Source organism: Acinonyx jubatus, chromosome D1 (assembly GCF_027475565.1).
Source record: "Acinonyx jubatus isolate Ajub_Pintada_27869175 chromosome D1, VMU_Ajub_asm_v1.0, whole genome shotgun sequence".
NCBI classification, from domain to species: Eukaryota; Metazoa; Chordata; class Mammalia; order Carnivora; family Felidae; genus Acinonyx; species Acinonyx jubatus.
In genome coordinates, this window is record NC_069390.1 from 56174005 (window position 1) to 56193291 (window position 19287).

At 40.3% G+C, this 19287-nt stretch overlaps 1 protein-coding gene and 1 pseudogene across 4 annotated transcripts in view; one reads left to right on the forward strand and one right to left on the reverse strand.

The window, feature by feature from the left end:
* PAAF1 (proteasomal ATPase associated factor 1) overlaps positions 1 to 18538 on the forward strand; it is a 33509-nt gene extending 14971 nt beyond the window's left edge. For 2 of the 4 annotated variants that reach the window (XM_027039798.2, XM_053203672.1), the window contains 8 exons: positions 3565 to 3663; positions 4311 to 4461; positions 5933 to 6127; positions 8409 to 8500; positions 10369 to 10484; positions 11981 to 12063; positions 14021 to 14103; positions 18105 to 18538. In XM_027039798.2, coding sequence (XP_026895599.2) covers positions 3565 to 3663; positions 4311 to 4461; positions 5933 to 6127; positions 8409 to 8500; positions 10369 to 10484; positions 11981 to 12063; positions 14021 to 14103; positions 18105 to 18182 — 897 coding nt within the window. In that variant the 3' untranslated portion in view covers positions 18183 to 18538. Of the gene's footprint in view, positions 1 to 2928; positions 3029 to 3564; positions 3664 to 4310; positions 4462 to 5932; positions 6128 to 8408; positions 8501 to 10368; positions 10485 to 10612; positions 10669 to 11980; positions 12064 to 14020; positions 14104 to 18104 lie in introns of all 4 variants that reach the window. The other 2 variants (XR_008290495.1, XM_027039801.2) reach the window with 2 other exon arrangements.
* On the reverse strand, positions 16347 to 17358 carry LOC113593761 (tetraspanin-3-like; annotated as a pseudogene).
* Positions 18539 to 19287: the final 749 nt, after the last annotated feature.

Sequence of the window (19287 nt, forward strand, 5' to 3'; positions counted from 1 at the left end):
CTGCAGACTTACTAAAGGAGGAAGTGATAAACTTTTTGGCAGAGTTGGGAGAACCTTTGAGAAGTAGGTAATTTTTTTCCTTTTCTCTAGCTTACGTTATTTTAAGAATACAGTGTATAATACATATAATATAAAACATTTGTAAAAAAATATATTTGTAATTAAATTAAATTTACTTTTTTTTTTTTAAAGTAAGCTCTGTGTCCAATGTGGGGCTTGAACTCACAACTCTTGAGATCAAGGGTCATGTGCTCTATTGACTCAGCCACCCAAGTGCTACAAATTTACTTATTTTTATTTGAGTATAGTTGAAAGAAGGTCATGTAAAAAAATTATTAATTTTTCTATTTCTTATGCTATTTCTTATTATTTTTCTATTTCTTACTCTCCTTTTCTCTTATTTGAGTTCATCAGTAGGTAATTTATCCAATTATTAATCACCTGCTATATTCCAGGTACTTCTCTGGGCACTGAGACTACAGCAGTGAATAAAACTGTGATGTAGAGCCTACCTTCTTGGGGTGTAGAACTAGACATGATTTGCTAATGATGTGGGTGTGAGATGTGAGAGAAAACGAGGAGAAGGGATGTTTCCAAAAATTTCCAAAGAAGTGGGTAAATAGTGGTGCCATTTACTAATGAGGTCAAGTAGTTGTATTGGTGTGGAGCAGGGAGAAATGAGAGTTCTTTTCTGAACATGTTAAGTTTGAGGTGACCACTATAAAGCCAAAGGTGGACGGATGCCTAGGTGGCAGTTGGATAGACTACCTGAGTCAGGAAAGGGGTTGCGCTTTGTTGCTTTAGGGATTAATTCTATTTCAGAGAGTGAGTAGGAGAATGTTTAAATGTCTTTGTTTCTTGGGCCCTGCAAATGAGGACTGTGGTTGCTCTTATGGATATAGGTCAGATGGCTTCACTTTCCTACCTAGTGTTGTTTAGGTACTTCATTCCTTTTTTTTTTTTTTTTAATGTTTATTTTCGAGAGAGAGAGACAGAGTGCAAGTGGGGGAAAGGCAGAGAAAGAGAGGGACATACAGAATTTGAAACAGGCTCCAGGCTCTGAGCTGTCAGCACAGAGCCTTAATGCAGGGGCTTGAACTCACGAACCGAGAGATCATGACCTGAGTCGAAGTTGGATGCTTAACCAAATGGGCCACCCAGGTGCCCCTGAGGTACTTCACTCTTATTACCACACTGCTGTTGGTGGTATTTGTTGAGTTGTTACTATGTACATAGTCTATGATTGTGTTAAGAAGGTGCTGGACACGGACGCCTGGCTGGCTCAGTTGGTAGAGCATGCGATTCTTGATCTCAGGGAAGTAAGTTTGGAGCCCCACGTTGGGTGCAGAGATTACTTAAAAATAAAATCTTTCAGGGGCACCTGAGTCGTTCATTTGGTTGAGTGTCCGACTCTTGATTTTGGCTCAGGTCATGGTCTCATGGTTTGTGATTGAGCCCCATGTTGGGCTCTGCACTGACAGTGCAGACCCTATCTCTCTCTTCCTCACTTTCTGCCCCCCCTCCCCCCACTGCGTGCGCACTCTCTCTCTCTCTCAAAATAAATAAGTAAAAAGAGCACCTGGGTGGTTCAGTTAGTTAAGCATCTGACTTTGGCGCTGGTCATGATCTTATGGTTTGTGAGTTTGAGTCCCACATTGGGTGAGCTCAAGCCCCGCTTCAGGTGAACACGAGCCCCACTTCAGGTAAGCCCTGCTTTTCTCTCTCTCTTTCTCTCTCCGTCTATCTCTCTCTGCCCCTTGTGGGATTCTCTCTTTCTCTGCCCCACCAGAAAAATAATAAACATAAAAGTTTTTTAATACGTTATTTTTTAACAATATTTATTCCACTTATGTTAATTTTTTAATGTTTATTTACTTTTGAGAGAGAGAAGGAGAGAAAGAGAGAGTGAGCATAAGCGGGGAAGGGGCAGAGAGAGAGGGAGACAGAATCTGAAGCAGGTTTCAGGCTCTGAGTTGTCAGCACAGAGCCCAATGCGGAGCTTGAACTCATGGACTGCGAGATCGTGAGGTGAGCTTGGCAGACACTCAACTGACTGAGCCACCTAGGTGCCCCTCAAAAAAAAAAATAAATAAATAAATAATTAACAAACATTAAAAAATTAGAAAAAAAGTTATAAAAATCTTTAAAAAATCTTTCAAGGAAATAAAAAAAAGAAAGAAAGTGCTGGACATTGTTCTGACACTTACAGAGCTTGTCGTGTAGCTGGGGAGCCAGATATGGTGTTGAAAGAAGTTAATTGGCAATACCAGTAGTTGGGCTTAAGGCCCAAGATTAGGGTGGTAGCAGTGGTCTTGGAGAAGAAAGATAGATCTGGGAGATAGTTCTCCTGCACTAGAATGTGAAGGCAGGGCTGTCCAATTTACCTCTGTGTTGCTATTACCAGCAATAGGAAACTAGGAGCAGAATGGGATTATTATGAAGATCAAATAGTATAATGTATTTGAAAATGTTTTATAAGTGATAAAACATGATATAAAGGTTAATTGTTGTCATAATCCTTAAAATTAAAGGATCCACAATAAAGTTAACAGTACTTTTATTCCAAGGAACCAAAGTAAAGAAAAGGGCACCTGGGTGGCTCAGTCAGTTAAACGTCCAGCTCTTGATTTTGGCTCAATTCATGGTCTTGTGGTCATGTGATTGAGCCCCATTAGACTCCACACTGAGCATGGAGACTGCCTGAGATTCTCTCTCCCTCTCTCTCTGCCCCTCCCCCACTTGCACATATGCTCAAAGTCTCTCTCTCAAAACATGAAGAAAAAGTCTTAGATTGTGTTAGAGTTGATAGATGTATCCCTTCAGTTCTTGCCAGATTTACTCATTATGGCCCAAATGGCATAGAAAAAAGTAAAATGGAAGGTTGGATAATTTAAAGCCAAAGTCCCTACTTTCTCCTTAATAATTTAGGCCACATGGGAATCACTGTTGCCGGGAATATATCTGGGATTATATATCTTAGTCCTACATTTCTGGAATGTTTGCACCTGGGTGTTTTTTAATAAAAAGGGTATGTATGTATACATGTGTATGGTCATTGCTTATGTATGAAGTCATTGTTAATGTTGAAACTGCATAAGTGAATCAGAATTTTTTGTTACTTATTCTGAAATAGACATATACACATAATTAGGATTTTACAGAGAGAATGTAAAATAGTAAATTGGAAGCATCTTTGCTTTTCCTTGAATCCTTCTGGTACATTTTATTTGACTTTATTTTGTGTAAATAGGTTCCTAAGAATTAGGTATCTTAATTCTAAAATAGCAAAAGATGAAAATGATGGAAATGGTATGGGGATAGGAAAAACTGTTTAAAAAGCTGAAGCAGGAGACTATATAGATGATTAGAAGAACATCTTTTTGTTTTGAGAAATAAAAGGTATTGGCACTAGCCTTGTTAGGAGACAGGTGATGTCCTTTGTGCTGGGAAGTGTAGGCTTGAAGAAGTCTTGGGGGAATATGAAACAGGGAAATCTTTAACATATTTCAAGAGAATAAGAACATTTCATTATTTATAACACCAGTTGTTTTGTTTTTTGAATAGATAACGTGCCTGGACATTTCCAGTGGAGGCGGCCTTGGTGTGTCTTCTAGTGCTGATGGGAGCATGAAGATCTGGCAGGCTTCCAATGGCGAGCTCAGAGTAAAGGCTTTGAATATGCTTTTTGGGTCTCATGCCTGAAGGGTGGTCTGAGAAACCTTAGACTGGGTCATGGGTGGAAGAGTGGCACGTTCTAAATTTTTAGGACCACTGCACTTCAGTTGACCTTTGTTCTCCCATATGTTAATCTCGGAACCATCCTCAATCTTGGTGATTTTCCAGAAGAAATTGGGGCTGGAACAGTGGAGGAGCCACTGTGAATGTCTAAATGCGTGGTCCCTTGGTATGAACTTCCTTCAGTGATCAGTTTCTAAGACAAAGTAACTAGACTATTATTACTAATTATATGGCTGAGCTCCTCTAACCCATACAGAGGATTTTAAGAAGAGGTAAGAGTCCTCAAGCCTCCATGTATGTAGAAGTAGACTTAAAGATGGCTGTGAGAACCTCGGACTTCAAATCCACAACATCTGTAGCCAGAGCTACAGGAAAGGGAGTCAGCAGCTCTTAGAACACTACCTGGTATACAAATGAGCTAAAGAGTTCCTTTTTGACCCCCATAGTTCTAAAACCCAGCATGTAGGTATAGCAGGTAGATATTTCATTAAAGGGACCAAGGATATAAGAGGTAAGAGAAAATCAGGGGATGGACAAGAGAACTAGCATGGAATTTTCTTTTGTTTTTCCAGAGAGTATTGGAAGGACATGTGTTTGATGTGAATTGTTGCAGGTTTTTCCCATCAGGCCTTGTGGTTCTGAGTGGGGGAATGGATGCCCAGTTGAAGATCTGGTCAGCTGAAGATGCTAGCTGTGTGGTGACCTTCAAAGGTCACAAAGGAGGTATGAAGGGTAATTTCTTCAAAAGGCTTCTCTAATGATCCCTGGAGACGAATCACCAAAAGGTAGAAACAGAAGCTAGTTATCTACAGAAACACAAATAATTCCTCCAACTGGCCATTTAAATGAGCTATTTCCTCAAGGATTAGACATTACTTTGACACTGAGTCTTGTTATTACTAACTGCCTTACACAGATAGTTGTTTTCCACAATAGATAAGTGAAAAAAAATCCTCCCCAGGAGGTCATCAGCTTGTGTGCTGGGAGAGACAGAGATGTGTGCCAACATTTTCTCATTAATCCTTTGGCTGAGGTGATAATAAAAGCTGGGTGGCAATGGCTGCATCACTAGACAACAAAGATAGAGCGTGGTGCTTGTCAGGTCCCATGGATTTAAGTCAGAGTTCAGATACTAAAAATGGATTAGCCATACAGCCAGTTGATATCAGGTTATAGAGACAGAATGAGAACATTTTCCCCTTGTAACTGGTTAGTTTGTTGGAAAAAATGATAATTTAGAAATGTTTTATCCTTAATCAGAATGTTAAAAAGCTTCATGGGATCAAGCCCCACATCTGGTTCTGTGCTGACAGAGCAGAGCCTGCTTGGGATTCTCTCTCTCCCTGTCTCTGTATACCCTTCCCCTCCTCTCTCTCTCTCTCTCTCTGTCTCTCAAAATAAACATTTTTTTTTTAAAGCAGAGGTAAGATTTGTGTATGGTTTTTTGTTTTATTTTCGTTTTGAGAGTGATGGGGGTGGGTACAGAGAGAGATGGAGGGAGGGAGGGAGGGGGAGAGAGAGAGAGAGAGAGAGAGAGAGAGAGAGAGAAAGAGAAAATAATCTTAAGCAGGCTTCACACTGAGGGTTCAGTCTCACAACCATGAGATTGTGCATGATTTGAGCCCAAATCAAAAGTCAGTCGCTCAACTGACTGAGCTACCAAGGTGCCCCCATCTTTCAGTCTTCTTATACTTTCTGTCTTATGTCCAGGTTTTTTTCATTTACAAGGGGAACGACCTGAGGGAGATGGGGCTACTCTATCTTGTCCAGACTGGAAGTCACATCTTTTTGTAAAATGGGGAGATTAATCCTTTCAGTTAGTTCTCAATGGAAGCAGTAAGACCGTGATTTTCAAACTGAACTAAGATGTCTTCTTAATTTTTATTTAAAACACATGTTTTAAAGCCAAAATTGAAGCTTCAAAACCACTGTTCTAGGACACTACACTAAGAATTAAATCCAAACCTTTTTCCATGTCTGTCTCTAAGGGCTAGTCTTTGAACCACTGGGAAGCAGGGACTCTTTTATTTATTTCTGTTTTGTAGCACTTGAACTTGCCCAGCCTGTAGTACGTATCCAGTGTGTGTTTGTGAAGGAATGGAGTTATTATGCAGATCCATCTTCTCTGCCCTGTAATTCCTTTTCTACCCACTCCATTACAGGGTCGTTTTTTTTTTTTTTTTTTTCTTGCCAGGTATTCTGGATACAGCCATTGTTGATCGGGGCAGGAATGTGGTGTCTGGTTCTCGAGACGGAACAGCACGACTTTGGGATTGTGGGCGCTCAGCCTGCCTGGGAGTCATTGCAGACTGTGGTTCTTCCATCAATGGAATGGCTGTGGGTGCTGCTGACAACTCCATAAATCTTGGCTCCCCTGAGCAGATGCCCAGTAAGTTGATAATGATATGTTGAGCTTATTTTGTTACCTTAGGCACCTTCAGTGTTTGCCTTAGCTTCTCCTTCCTCATCCTTTCCTGGTCTTTGGCTGGTATTTGATTATTCTCACCATAAGGTTAATATTTATTGCGTACCTATACTATGTTCCTGTTGCTTTGGAATCTACAAAAGAAGTATATGTCATTTTTAACTACATTTGAGTGAGTACAGTCTAGCTTAGCAGACGAGACTGATGCCTATAAAATAGAACAAAAATTTTTTAGCTGAAACAACTTAATGATTCTTAATGCAAATGTAATAGTTTTTTGGAAGAAGAGAGTATTTTATATTTTAGGTTAGTGTACATGAGACAGATGTCAGAAAGAAGTTGACTTGAACCTTGAAGGATGAATTTGGGTTGAACAGACAAGAATGGGAATAATGGGAGATGGAGGGAGGAATAGGGGCAGTTCACATTAAGACAGTTTGGAGGTAAAATTGACTTGGGTAGAAAGATATGCATGGCCGGGGCAGAGGTTTGATTAAGAGTAGTAGTAGTGGGGGGCCCCTGGCTGGCTCAGTTGATAGAGCATGTGACTCTTGACCTCAGAGTTGTAAGTTCGAGCCCCATGTTAGGTGTAGAGATTACTTAAAAAAATCTTCAGGGGCGCCTGGCTGGCTTAGTCAGTGGAATGTGCAACTCTTGATCTTGGGGTTGTGGGTTCAGGCTCCACATTGGGTGTAGAGATTACTTAAAAATTAATTTTTTTTAAGTTTTTATTTTTATTTTTGAGAGAGAGAGAGAGAGCAAGCATGCTCAGGGGAGAGGCAGAGAGGGAAAGACAAAGAATCCCAAACAGGCTTAGGTTATGATCTCATGGTTCATTTTGTGAGATTGAGCTCTAGGTCTAATGTATAGACCTCTTTCCTGAGTTTCAAACTCTTTAGATGTCTGATACCTCAAACTTAACCTTACCTAGCATGGAATATTTTATTTTCCTCCACCCCAAATCTGTATTTTGTCCCGTCTCAGTAAATGGCACTACCATCTACCTATTTGAATGATCATTCACAATCCATCCCACCTTTCCTCATGTCCTATGTTAGCAGACTCTGTCATCTCTACCTACAGTCTACAGATTGTTTCTGATTTTTCCACCTGCCCTCTTCTCCCTTCCTCCTAGCCTCGTGTTCTGGTCTGTCATCATCTGTTGCCTGTACTCATCTCCTGTAATCCATTCTCCTGAGAGCAACTTTTGTGGTCATTTAAAAAAGCATAAGTTATGTCTCTCTCCTTTGTTCCTACTCTCCTCCAGTAGCCTCCTTTTATACATATATTAAAATCCTAGCCCCTTCTTTGGCTTATCACAAACCTTTACACCTTCTAACCTCCTTGTTCCTCTCTAGCCTCATGTCATACTGCCCTCTGCTAGACCCGCCACGTTCCAGCCACAGGCCTTCTGTCTGTTCTATCATCACTACAAACTTTGCCAGCCTCTTGGTCTCTGCCTTGTTCTTCCCTTAGTCTGGAATGTACTTCCAAAAGTTCTTTGCATGACTACCTTTTGGTTACCATTCAGGTCTCAGTTGAAAAATGGCCTCCCTGGAGTTTTTTTAATTAAAGTTGAAGTTTAAATTTAAAGTTACCTTCCTCACTCTCCTTCCACTGTCTACTCACTTTTGATCTTACTTTTCTGTTTTGTTTCCTTTGTGGAACTCATCACTGTCTGAAAATATCCCATTTGTTTATTTACCTACTCCACTATTTCCTCTTTCTACTAGAATTATTGAGAGTAAGGACCTTGTCTGTTTATATATTACTGTTACTATGTTATTATTTGTGTATGCTATTTGTGTATTATTAGGATAGTGTCTGATATGTAGTAGACCCTCAATAAAGATTTGTTTAGTGAATGAATAAATTTCATTGACTACAGACCATAAGAGCCTTGAGGGCAGAGACTTTTGTTCAGATTAACTTATTTATTAAGTAATCTCTACCCCCAACATGGGGCTCCAACTTATAACGCCAAGATCAAAAGTTGCATGCACTACTGACTGAGCCAGCCAGGCACCCCAAAAGTCACTCTTTTTAAAATGTCAGTTCTGTGAATTTTGACATGTGTACAGTCATATAAACAATATCAAATGTCCAGATATAGAACATAATGTTTTTTTAAGTTAGTAAGTTAATCACTAACAGTAATTCAGTAGACAGCCATCAGTATCTACTTTCTGGACACAGCCAGCTGATCAGCCTTGCCCACTGTTAACTTGGCTTATCTGTCATGCAGGTGAACGGGAGGTTGGAACAGAGTTGAAAATGCTGCTGTTGGCACGGGAAGATAAGAAACTTCAGTGCTTGGGACTGCAGAGCAGGCAGCCGGCAAGTGGTTCCTCTAAGACTTTTGAACTCTGGTGCAACCTGGGTCACTCTGATTTTTGAAAGGCTGTTTTGGAAACATTTCTGTTTGCTCCCTGTGTTCACCTTTTGAGGAAGCTGCAGGAATAAGGAACAGTAAAGTGTAATGATTAAGAACAGAGGTTTTGGGTTAAGGGCAACATTCACATCCTAGCTCCTCCACAATGGCTGTGACATTGAACAGGTTACTTAACCATTCTGAGCCTCAGTTTCCTTGTCACCAAACTAGGCATAGTAGTACTCACCTTCTAGGGTTATGTGATAAGGATTAAATGCTCTACTGCATTGTGAGCTTTGTTTAGTCACTTTCTCTCTGGACCTTAGTATGCTATATATAAAACGATGAGGTTGTGTAGATTCCCTTCTGTGTCCAAAGTAATGTGAAGAAATTCTGAGTAAAGGACTCATACGTTCAGGGTTTTTGATCAATTAATGGCCAGAATGTCTTTTATGGAAGAATTAGTTTAGTTTTCTTCCTTCAGGCTCTGAGGTTTTGCTGGGCAAGACTGTGCTCTTCATTAAGCTCTGAGTTCCCTGGGATTCAACTTTTAAATTTTCTTTCTAGTTCCTGTCAACATCACCCAAACAACTATAATGATTTGGTTTGGCCACAAGTTTTTTTGGTTTTTTTTTAATGTTTATTTATTTTTGAGAAAAAGAAACAGAGCGGGGGGGGTGGGGGTGGGGAGGGGAGGGCGGGGCAGAGAGAGAAGCAGTCTCCAGGCTCAGAGCTGTCAGTACAGAGCCTAATGCAGGGCTCAAACTCACGAACCATGAGATCAAGACCTGAGCCAAAGTCAGACACCTAACTGACTGAGCCACCCAGACACCCCCAGGTTTTGTATTTCATTTCTTCTCATTACTTCATTGTGCTAGTGATGTTTCCATTTTCAGAAATGACGTTCCAGGAACATCACTCTTTTTTATCATATTGCTTTTGCAGCATCACTCTTTTTTATCATATTGCTTTTGCACTCTGAATTTCCATGTTGACTTTTCCTTCCAATGAGAAATCACAGGTTTTGTTTGCTTGGCTGGGTTTGTTTTTTTCTTTCCTTTTTAGAACATTTGAAGGAGAAATGATCACATTGAACTAATAGTACAGAATACATAAAAATCTGATAATTTCTTTTTTCAGGCACATGGGGAGAATTATTATTTTTTATTTTTTATTTTTATTTTTTAGCATTATTTTTGAGAGAGAAAGAGAGTGAGTGAGTGAGTGAGTTGGGGAGGGGCAGACAGGGAGAGAGAGAATCTCAAGCAGTCTCCCTGCCCAGTGCTGAGCCCAACACGGGGCTCGATCCCTCAACTGTGAGACCATGACCTGAGCCGAAACCAAGAATCGGACACCCAACCAACTGAGCCACCCGCGTGCCCCTGTAATTCTTTAAGTTGCCACTTCATTTAAGCTTGTTTCTTTTCCTGCATAGTGTCTCCCTTCAAAAGGTTGTTAGAAGTGACATGAAGCAAAATTTAAATGTGTGAATTTCAAGTGTTTCTCAAATGGAAGGTTCTAATGAAAAGCAGGAGAAGAAGGATTTGGGGTATTGAGGATCCTATGAGTCAATGTATTGAGGGGTAATAGTTTGAAAACTGCCACCTTAGGGTATGGTATTACATAAACTGCTGAAGTACTCAGGGAGCCTCAGGTTCCTGAAATCACGAGAGTGGTTCCTCCTCCATTGTTGGTGAATTTAGATCGAGAATGTTACAAGGGAAAAGAAAGAAAATTTCTCTAAAAATAGGAGAATTTTCTTTTTTTGGTGGCTGTTTATTCCTGAAAACAAATTAATCTTTAAACAGCAGTTTTGGCTCCTGCTTGTTCCCAGGTGTTCCTCTTTGTTGGCTCAGATGCCTTCAACTGCTGCACTTTTCTCTCTGGCTTCTTGTTATTGGCTGGGACACAAGATGGAAACATTTATCAGCTGGACGTGAGGAGTCCGAGGTGAGTCACCACTCATTTGCATGATGCAGGTCTTCTTACAGAGTGGAAATTTTTATTAGCTTTAACATTGATTTAGGATAGCATGGAGGTGACTGTTGAATCAAGGGTGTATTTTTCCATTTATAAAGGTTTTCCGGTTTGAGTTGTCTGATTGTTCTTATTATTCCTGGAATCATATTAAAAGGTAATTTGATTCATGCTGTCATGATTGTTCTATTGTAGTGATTACTGTGGAATCTAAGCTTAAATAATGAACTAACATTTCACTTAAATGATTGTGTAGAACTTGTAATTTTAAGGAGCTCAGTATTTTACTCAGTGGTATTAAATCTGGGTTGGCCTAAGATTGAGCATTTTTAGTTCATGCAAGCCAGCTGTGTTTCTTTGTTTAGCTTGGATCATAACCTGTCTGAAACAGGCCTTATTCTGGTCTTACAGATACCCAGAGCAAATCAAGCAACCCCTCTGCCCCAGGATTTAACAGTTTCTCCAATTTCTGTCCTTTCTTCCTTTCATTTCTTTTCTTTGTTCAGTTGACATTAAATCAATGGCTTTTGTGGGCACTGAAAAACAGAAATAAAAGATACAGACTCTGCCTTTGAGGCATTTGGAGTCTGACAGTAAAAATGGGCAGTTAAAAGACTGTTGTGATGCAGGTGTGATCAGTGCTCTACACAGGAATTTGAGAAAGCACCTCTTCTCCAAGGAAATGAGGATTTTATTGGATTTTGTCCAGTAGGAAGTTAACAAATAAAGAAGAAGGGGCCTGCCTTGACAGAATAACATATAGAGCAGGGTGAAGACACGTATGGCACTTTCAGGGATCTCTAAAATATGACAAATATGTATGATACAGACTGGGTAGGAGGGAGGAGTGATGCCAGACAGGAAAGCAGGAGTTTGTTTAGAAAGAACTTGCAAGCCATCCAGAGGAGTTTGGACTTTATTCCAAGAGTAGTGAAGAAATTCCAACGAAGGAGTGATCACCTTATACCTTTTCTCCCATAATTTAACTTACTTTACTTTTTTACTTGTTTTTGCCCTGTGGAGATAGGGAATCTCTGATCATTATTAGAAAATCAGCCTTACATATATATTAAATTGATTCTCACCTTTGTGTTTCATTTTAAAGAGTCCTGACATTTTTAATATTTTGCAGTTGTCTTAATTCTGTCTATAAGCAAAATAATTAACATGTTGTTAACATTGTTGTCTTAAACTCTTATCAGGGCTCCCCTAAAAACTGGAGTTATTGGTGGTGGCTTAGTTCATTTGGCTCAATGACTTGTTTAGTTAGTGACATATTTAGATTTGCTTCAAGGCAGTTTTGCATGGATGACCTTTAAGGATCTTGCCAAGAAAGAAACTGTGTGAATGTTTAATCTCTGTCCACATTCGTCCTGTTTGCTTTTGTATGGTTAGTACTATATGTTGAATACTGTCAAGCATTGCTTTTGAAGAAAGAAAGTGCAATCGCCCCTTTTTTTGAATCCTAGGGTTCCAGTACAAGTCATCCACAGGTCAGGAGCACCGGTTCTGTCCCTGCTAAGTTTCAGAGATGGATTCATTGCTAGTCAAGGTGAGTCCAGTAGCCAGATGAGATGAGAGAGTTTCCTGTAGTTCATTTAAACATGGATTTAGGGGCACTTGGGTGGCTCCCTCAGTTGAATGCTTGACTCTCTATTTTGGCTCAGGTCAAGATATCATGGTTTGTGGGATCCAGCCCCACATTGTGCTCTGCGCTGACAGCACGGAGCCTGCTTGGGATTCTCTCTCTCTCTCTCTCTCTCTCTCTCTCTCTCTCTGCCCTTACCCCACTCATGCATACTGTCTCTCTCTCTCCCAAAATAAATAAACATTTAAAAAATAAATAAATAGGGGCACTTGGGTGACTTGGTCGGTTAAGTGTTCAATTTCGGCTCAGCTCATGATCTCACAGTTTGTGGGTTCAAACCCCATATCGAACTCTGTGCTAACAGCTCAGAGCCTGGAGCCTGCTTCAGATTCTGTGTCTCCCTCTGTCTCTGCCCTTCCCCTGCTCGTGCTCTGTCTTTTTGTCTGTGTCTCAAAAATGAATAAACATTAAAAAAATTTTTTTAATAAATAAATATAGGTTTAAATGCCTGGTCAATGGCAGGGTTAGGGGCATGGTCCTCCACAATTCTTTGGCATACTTTGTTTATCATATAGTGTTTATCACTCTACATTATAATTGTCTATATCCCCCTCTAGTCCACGTTCCTTGAGAGTAATGACTTTACCTTATTCATCATAATATAACTCTGTTTTCAGATGACAAAACTAAGGCTAATAAAAGGAAGTTATTAGAATCTCCTGCCAGATTAAACAATTTTTATTATAGAAATTGTCAAACAGATACTAAGGTAGAGGGAATAGAATAATGAACCTGATTATCCAGCTTCAACTATTACCAATTTATGGCTATTCCTGTTTCATCTTGTTTTGCCCATTCCCATACAATCTCCAACCCTTAATATATTTTGAAACGTATCACAAACATTGTATTATTTCACCTGTCAATATTTATCTCTAAAAGATAATTCTTTTATTAAAAAGATGATTTATAATAATAACATAAGAAAGGATACAGTCTCCTGTATGCTGTTGGTTGGGATATAGATTGATTAACAAATAACTTAAAATAAAATTGATTAACAGATAGTTTTGGACAGGAGTTTTTCAAATTTTAAAAAGCTTGAAAAGGTTAATTAAATCAAAAAAATTTTTTCCCGGGTTCTATACAAAGTCACAGTGTTGCTCAGAAAAACTTCATGCATAAAGGTATTCTTTTATGCAATATGCTCTCAACCATGTAAAATAAAAATTTTCACAGAAAAGATTGGAAAATAACATTAAAATATTAGCAATGATTATCTTTGGTAGATTATGGGTGATTTTTTTTACTTCTGTTTCATTTTTAAAGTTTTCTTCAATTAGTATGTACTATTTTTATATTAAGTAAAAAAAAAACAAAAATTACCTCATTCAGCAGTTTATAGATCATCTCAAGTCTCATTTGTCCACATTCTTTTGAGAAAATTAAGTTTAAAAATTAGATATGCTTTTATTTTCTTGTTATAACAACTTTGCTCCTTTGCCTAGTTTTATGTGGTCAAATTCATAGATTGAAGAATAATTTGGGAGCACAGATTTTTCTTAAAATATTTGTGTAGACAGATTCTCTGTTAAAAAATCCTTGTCTAGGATAAGTTTGTAATCAGACATATAACCCTGCAGTTGCGTGCTCTGTGCCTTTGGCAGGTATTGCTAATCAAAGACGGCCCTTTATCCCACTGAGCTTGCACTTGGCCTTCAAATCCTCTAGCTCAGCATTCTAGACAACCATTGTAGGTCCTCATATTTGACCCATATAATGAGATTTATTTGCCATTCTCAGTCTTGGGGCAATCTTCTTTCGGCTAGTAATGTACAGAAATAAACTAAAATACTGGAGTTTAAACTCCTTTGCATGCAGCTTTCTCTTCAGTTATCTGATTTTTTCTTTTGCCTTTTAGGTGATGGAAGCTGTTTCATTGTCCAGCAAGACCTAGACTATCTCATTGAGCTCACTGGGGCTGACTGTGACCCTGTGTACAAGGTACAGGCCTGGGTGATTCTCACCTGGGATCTAAGGCTTGTGAGGGGATTGAATCCAGCTACTTGGTGGGCATTCAGGATGATAAAATACTTAGGGGTGAGATAGAACACAGAAAGAGTTTTGAGTCAGAGTGGTTTTACGTCTATAAATATTAACTGTCATTATTTAAAGTTCACTCATTTGAGGGGCACCTGGGTGGCTCAGTTGGTTAAGTGTCTGACTTCGGCTAAGGTCGTGATCTTGCATTTTGTGAGTTGGAGCCCCATGTCGGGCTCTGTGCTGACAGCTCAGAGCCTGGAGCCTGCTTTGGATTCTGTGTTTCCTCCTCTCTCTGCCCCTCCCATGCTCATGCTCTGTCTCTCTCTGTTTCTCAATAATAAATAAACATTAAAAAAATTGTTTTTTAAAGAAATAATAAAGTTCACTCATTTGATTAGAGCGGAAAGAGAAAAACAAAAGGGGAAATATCTATTGACCAGACATTCTGCTGGATGTTTGGATGTTTTACATGTATATCTTGTTTTGTTGCTATTATTCTTAAAGTATAGGTATTATGATTTCTCTTGTTTTTATACAGTTAATACATACCTGTAAAAATTTAAACAGTACAAAATTATACAGACTTAAAAGTCCCTTATAAGAACTTTTTAGTTTCACTCTTCTTTCCAGAAGTAAGTAGCATTAATAGTTCGGCATGTATCTTTCAGACTGTTTTTGGACAATCTGCACTTACATCTTGTGTTTATGTATTTATGTAAATAATACAGTTTTATTTTTAGTTTGTACATAATTGGGATCATTCTGTATGTATTGTTCTATAACTTTTTTTTTTACTTAACATCTTGGAGCTCTTTTCAGATAAATGCATATAGATCCACTTCATTTTTTTTTAAATGTTTTATTATTTATTTTTGAGAGAGAAACAGAGCATGAGCAGAATGGGGGCAGAGAGAAAGGGAGACACAGAATCCAAAGCAGGCTCCGGGCTCTGAGCTGTCAGCACAGAGCCCGATGCAGGGCTCAAACTCATGAAATGTAAGATCATGACCTGGGCTGAAGTTGGACGTTTAGCCAGCTGGGCCTCCCAAGCGCCCCTAGATCCGCTTCATATTTAAAAATTTCTATATAGTGTTCTATATTGTGATTTAACATACCATACAAGTGAGAAAAGTGAGATTCAGAGTAGTTGAAAAGTTGCCTTAGGTCCTGTAGCTATGGATTTGCAAATCTGAGATTAAGTTCCCTCCAGAATTCCTGCTATTTCCACTAAATTAGTGGTTCTTAACCTTTGAGTTTCAGGCTTCTTTTTTTTTTGAAGGGTGATACATCTTGGATTATATTTTTCTATTTACAACTGAGATCCCATCTACGAACTATTTTGCTAGTCTGCATGGGTACATTAATCCTAATGAGTTTAGATTTATGATGAGTAGACTCAGTTATACAACAAAAAAGACACACACATTGTTTTAAAAGAGCACATATGTTATGCTCCTCCTATAAGGCCAGTTTTCATTAATATACACTGGTTTCAAAGCTTAGTCTGATTTTGAAGATGAACCAAGATACACACTGTATGATTCTAAAATCTAGTTTAGCCATTTTGTACAGTTGCTGTTTTATTGGACTACAATATATGTTGTTTTAAAAGGACGCTGGGGGCACCTGGGTGGCTTAGTCAGTTGAACATCTGGCTCTTGATTTTGGCTCAGATCATGGGATTGAGCCCTGCATCGGGCTTCATGCAGAGTGTGGAGCTTGCTTAAGATTCTCTCTCTCTTCCCCTCTGCCCCTCTCCCACTCACATTCTCTTTCTTTTTAAAAAATAAATAAGGCCCAGGTCCTCCTTTAATTTTCCCATACTGTTCAGCTCACAAATGGTTCTGAAATTACAACCTTCAGTGTTGTACTTAAAAACTTAGGGATGTGGGGGGCACCTGGGTGGCTCAGATGGTTAAGTGTCTATTTTATTTTATATATTTTGTTATTTTTGAGCGAGAGACCGTGAGTGAGCAAGGAGCAGAGATAGAGGAAGAGAGAGAGAACCCATGAGGGGGCAGAGAGAGAGAGAGTGAGAGTGCAGAGCCTGAAGTGGGGCTCCAGCTCACCTGATGCGGGGCTCAGGCTCACAAACCTGAGATCATGACCTGAGCCAAATTTGGATGCTTAACCAACTGAGCCACCCAGGCGCCCCAATCATCCAACTCTTGATTTCAGCTCAGGTCATGATCTCATTGTGGGATTGAGCCCCACTTGGGGCTCCATGCTGTCAGCTCAGAGTCTGCTTGGGATTCTCTCTCTCCTCTCTCTCTCTGCCCCTGCCCTGCTTACAGGCACGTGTGCCAACATGCCCTCTCTCTCTCAAGATAAACAAATTTTTTAAAACCTAAAAAAAACTTAAGAATATGGAGAGTCAGGTAGAACAAGGGAAAAGAAAGTCATAGGTCGGCATACGAAGAACCAAGCTTCTGTGTCCCAACACCTGTGTTACGTGTGGTTTAACTAAATGAACACAGCAGTAGACCTGCTTGATTCACCTTCCAAATCCGAAAAATAAGACTAAAAGCTCAGGCTTGCGATTTCTGCTGTGCAGAATTCCACCAGTGACGAGGACCTCATAAGCCAGATCTCTACTCCTGCACAATATGATGCGTGCACATAGCCTGCCTAGCAGCTGAATGGCTGGAAGTGCCAGCACTGCCCAGATAACATGCACCATGATTTCTGCAGCTTTTTCACAACAGGAGCCTCACATCCCTCAGCATGGAGGTTGGAGGAGTGGGCCAACCTGCCGTTATAGCTGCTGGCTGTCTTTTGGTTTATTTGTACCAGTCTCTATTTCTCCAGTATGGTTGGTTGGTTCCATTGTAGGGTTCCACTGAATGCTGTGATCAACCTCACTTTCCACCTTAGCTCTGTAATCGTATCCCGAAACTGCTACAACTGCTATGACAAAAACCAAGTGTAGGATGATGACAGACATGGCAAGTCTGCAGCAGCTTTCCTAGATTGTGGCACAGCAGCCAATCAGCCCAAAAATGAAAAGTCGGGCTCCACAGCTGTGATCACTGCAGCAGGGAAGAGAGGATATACATCTGCAAAGTAGTGGTCAGAGTCATCATAAGTGATGAAGACATGCGCTTCCACATAGTGCAAAATGCCAGCTCCCCCTGAAGATGAGGTTGAGAAACACCAGTCCTGGAGGAGGATGAGCAGCTCTGAAATCTTGGAGGAGATGATGCTGCACTGGCCCATCCGTGGTGCCGGCAGCCTACTGGCACCATGCGCACACCAAGCGAGGTGGCAGGGGCAGCCGAGCCTCCCCACTGGGAGCTGCACAGCCTGAGTGGCACTCACCATAGCCCCCAGTACCACTGCACAGCCCCAGCAGTGCCTCACTCCTCCTCAGACACATATTGAGAACTTCTTTGAATATAGTTGTACAAGGTTCAGGGATACCCTGGCCCACCTATGGATCATCTCCTTTCCCAGGTACAGACCCTCTGCCGTCAAATATGTACCACACTAATAGGTTTGCTCTCTACTTGGATAATTCATTTCTCTGTTCTGTAGTCATAAGTACCCTGAACCTTCACCAGCTATTTTTAAAATACCTATCATGGATATAATTCTCCTCTTGTCTTTGGAGTTGGTAGAGCTTCTTAGATTCACTTGTACTAAAGGGGGTCAATGACAGGGCTCTTTATTTTTTAATAAGTTAAAAAAATTTTTTTTGTTTAACGTTTATTTATCTTTGAGAGAGACAGAGCACGAGCGTGGAAGGGTCAGAGAGAGGGAGACACAGAATCCGAAGCAGGCCCCAGGCTTTGAGCTGTTAGCACAGAGCCCGACACGGGGCTCAAACTCACGAACTGCGAGGTCATGACCCGAGCCGAGGTTGGATGCTCAACCGACTGAGCCACCCAGGTGCCCCAGGATTCTTTGTTTTTGAAATGGAAGAATCCCAGGCTTCTTCTGAGCTGTGAACTCTTGTGTTCCAGGTAGCTACATGGGAGAAGCAGATCTACACATGCTGTCGAGATGGTCTTGTGCGACGCTATCAGCTCTCTGACCTCTGACTCCTTGGAAAGAGGAGTCCCAGTTAATGAAAAAGATTGGCCCTAGTTGACAAAGAGAATAATCATTAGTCCTTCTCAAGGACCATGGACCTTTATTGTCTTGGGCACCCTTGGGAAGTCACAGAAAGTCAGCTACATTGGCCCATGGAATATGGAATATCATTCCATGATAAAACCAACTGTGAACTAAGTAAGAAGCTCACATATGTTCCATATATAAACTCACCCCCAACAACACAGGGCAAGGGTATGGATGCTTACAGTTTGCTCTTAACACCAGTTGTGTTAATTGTTTACTGTGACCAGAGGACTAAAGCCTGTTCTCTGAAGGAAATAAAGAGAATGTGTTTGAAGGAGTCTGAATTTGAAAAACTTGGTTAAATATTCTTTCTCCAGTAGAGAGTCATTCAAGTTGATTGAGTACATGTCTTGGGCACTTCCTGTGGACCTGGCCATAGAGAAAGACTGCTTGTTAGCAGTAAATATCCTATAAGCAGCAATCTGGGAAAGATTCTTACACAGGTAGGGAAACTGTCTCAGTTTGGGCAGGGATTTTCTGCTACATGTGACTTTCAGTCCTAGGCAAACTGACATGGTTGATCATCCCAAATACAGGTGATAAAAGTTGAATCCTATCATTGTAAAGGCAGTGGCTGTCCAAGTGTGGTCCCTGGAACAGCTGCATCCGTATCATCTGGAAATATGTTAGAAATAGAAATTCCTAAGCCCCACCTCGGCCCTAAATCAGAAATTCTGTGGGTAGAGCCAGCCAGGTGATTCTGATGCATGCTAAAGTTTGGAACGTAGAGGAAGAGATAGTGAAGGGCACTTTAGGCATAGCTGGAACACGGTGCTCGTAGGATGGTGAGGCTGGTCTTTAGGAGATGAGGCTGCAGAGGTTGACAGGACCCAGATTGAAAGGGCTTGAGTGCCAGGTAAGAAGCTTCAATTTCATTTGGTTCATGAGAAGCCCATGGAAGAGTTTTAAGCAAGGGTATAACATGGTCACCTCTTTTTATTTTTATCCTAAATATAAAAATGGAGTCATAATGTATATATTCCATGTTTTATTTTCACTTAGAATCTCTGAGTTCTTTTTAACTGA